The sequence below is a fragment of the Aphanomyces astaci genome (genome assembly GCF_000520075.1).
Source record: "Aphanomyces astaci strain APO3 unplaced genomic scaffold supercont1.33, whole genome shotgun sequence".
Lineage (NCBI taxonomy): Eukaryota > Oomycota > Saprolegniomycetes > Saprolegniales > Verrucalvaceae > Aphanomyces > Aphanomyces astaci.
This window is the reverse complement of record NW_009798296.1, coordinates 636,156-637,794: the sequence shown is the minus strand read 5'-3', so window position 1 is coordinate 637,794 and position 1,639 is coordinate 636,156. Positions and strand designations below refer to the sequence as shown.

The 1,639-nt window shown below is 47.7% G+C and overlaps 1 protein-coding gene across 1 annotated transcript; it reads right to left on the bottom strand.

Annotated features, from left to right (window-relative positions):
- Nucleotides 1–272: 272 nt before the first annotated feature.
- H257_11403 (hypothetical protein) lies at nt 273–593 on the bottom strand (the record flags this gene model as incomplete). The annotated part of the gene is made up of 1 exon (XM_009838311.1): nt 273–593. The coding sequence occupies one exon, from the start codon at nt 591–593 to the stop codon at nt 273–275; it is 321 nt and encodes a 106-aa protein (XP_009836613.1).
- Nucleotides 594–1,639: the final 1,046 nt, after the last annotated feature.

Here is a 1,639-nt window from a genome sequence, read left to right as displayed (position 1 = left end):
GGTCTTTCCCGGAGGCATGTCGAAGTACACAGTAGTTTCATCAACATTTAAGATGTTGCTGTGGTCGTAATGCCCATACCGTGCCCAAAACGAAGCAGCATAGCCGAGCCAGACCTCGTCCAGAACTTGCTGCGTCATCTTGCTCTTGCATGGGGTTCGATGGTGGAACCTGTGACGATGGGCAAATCGAAGCAGCAAACACCGAAAGGATTGGAAAGCAACAGTCTCGTTTTTTTGGTGGACAGGTATTCGACGAGCCATGCGTTGTGGGTTCACTTGACCCAGTTCATCATGTGATACACCCGAACGTAGCGCTCTTCCTCTCGACGACCCCGCATGAAGTCCAACAATTCCCTACCAAAGGGAATGAGCTCCTTGTGTCCTTGGCCCCCTGTGGTAGCGAGTCGGTTGTGCCGTTTGCTCGCCATGATTTTGGCCTCCCTTGAGCGCCACGCTTGCCACGTTGAGAATGGCAGTTGATTATCGCGGCAAAACTGGCGCTCGCTGGCCGGACTTGCTACTTGGAACATGGCTAGTAAAGCTTTTCGTTGTCCGTTGGTGTACCGCCGTCGTACTTCTTTGCGTTGTTCCATACTCGTACTTTGGAAAATGAAACGCATGCGTTCAAATTTTTGAAACTGGCCAATCATAGACTAGCTTTGGGGTTGCGATTGGTCCATCAATTAGCTTGGGTATTTGTCCAATCATGTGGGTCTAATTTATATAACCAGAAACGTTATTTATTATATTTTTGAACAGTTGCACTGACCCGATTTGACTGCAAAGCACTGTACTCCGCACAAAAATTGTTCTGTAGTACTGAGTACAGATTTTTTGGGTATTTCCCAGGATCGTCCAACCAAGGCCAAAATTTCTCATGATCGTCCAAGTTGAACTTTGTCGAAATAATTTTATTCCAAATCGTCCAAGTAGTTTTCATTGGCTAAAAATACTTGGTTAAAAAAGCTATGACGTGTTTTCCATTGCCATTCCAGAATTCCACAGGCCAGAACGCAGGCATGGACCAAGCACATGCTGGAACATCGGTGAGCACGATCATCCTTCCATAACGTTAACCTAACGGTGTGCTCGAGTTCTGTCGTAGCTGTGCAGTCAGCCCACGGCCGACCCGCCGCAGATTTGCCGACCCGCCACGAAACGAATCAATCACCATGGTAAGAATTGGAGCTAGTGTTGTGGTGGTACTGTATGTATGTGATGTATGGTGTCATAACCACTTTTTAGCTGGCGAATCTGGTGGATTATGTAGGTCTGTGCTGCTATTATGCAGGACTGTGCTGCACGACTGGAAGGCCAGAGCGACGACACTCAAGAAATCGATGTTGTGGCGCAATGGAAGCGCGCCTGCTTGCAGGAGGTCTGGGTTCAATTCCCAGCAACGTCAATCCTACCATGCACGCGAAAACACGACGCAAGGTAGGTGCATAGAGTAAGCGGTACCGTACCGGTACCTGTTGATCCTTCGCGAATGCCATTTATGTCTGAATGTGTTGAATCCAATGCGATGCGCGTTAAATGTATTGTTGTTTTGCTGCTTGATTATTGGATTTATTCACCTTCATTACAGTTCTACTATTGCATCCAACTCGTCTACTTGCTCATCTGCGTTCTCTGCGTG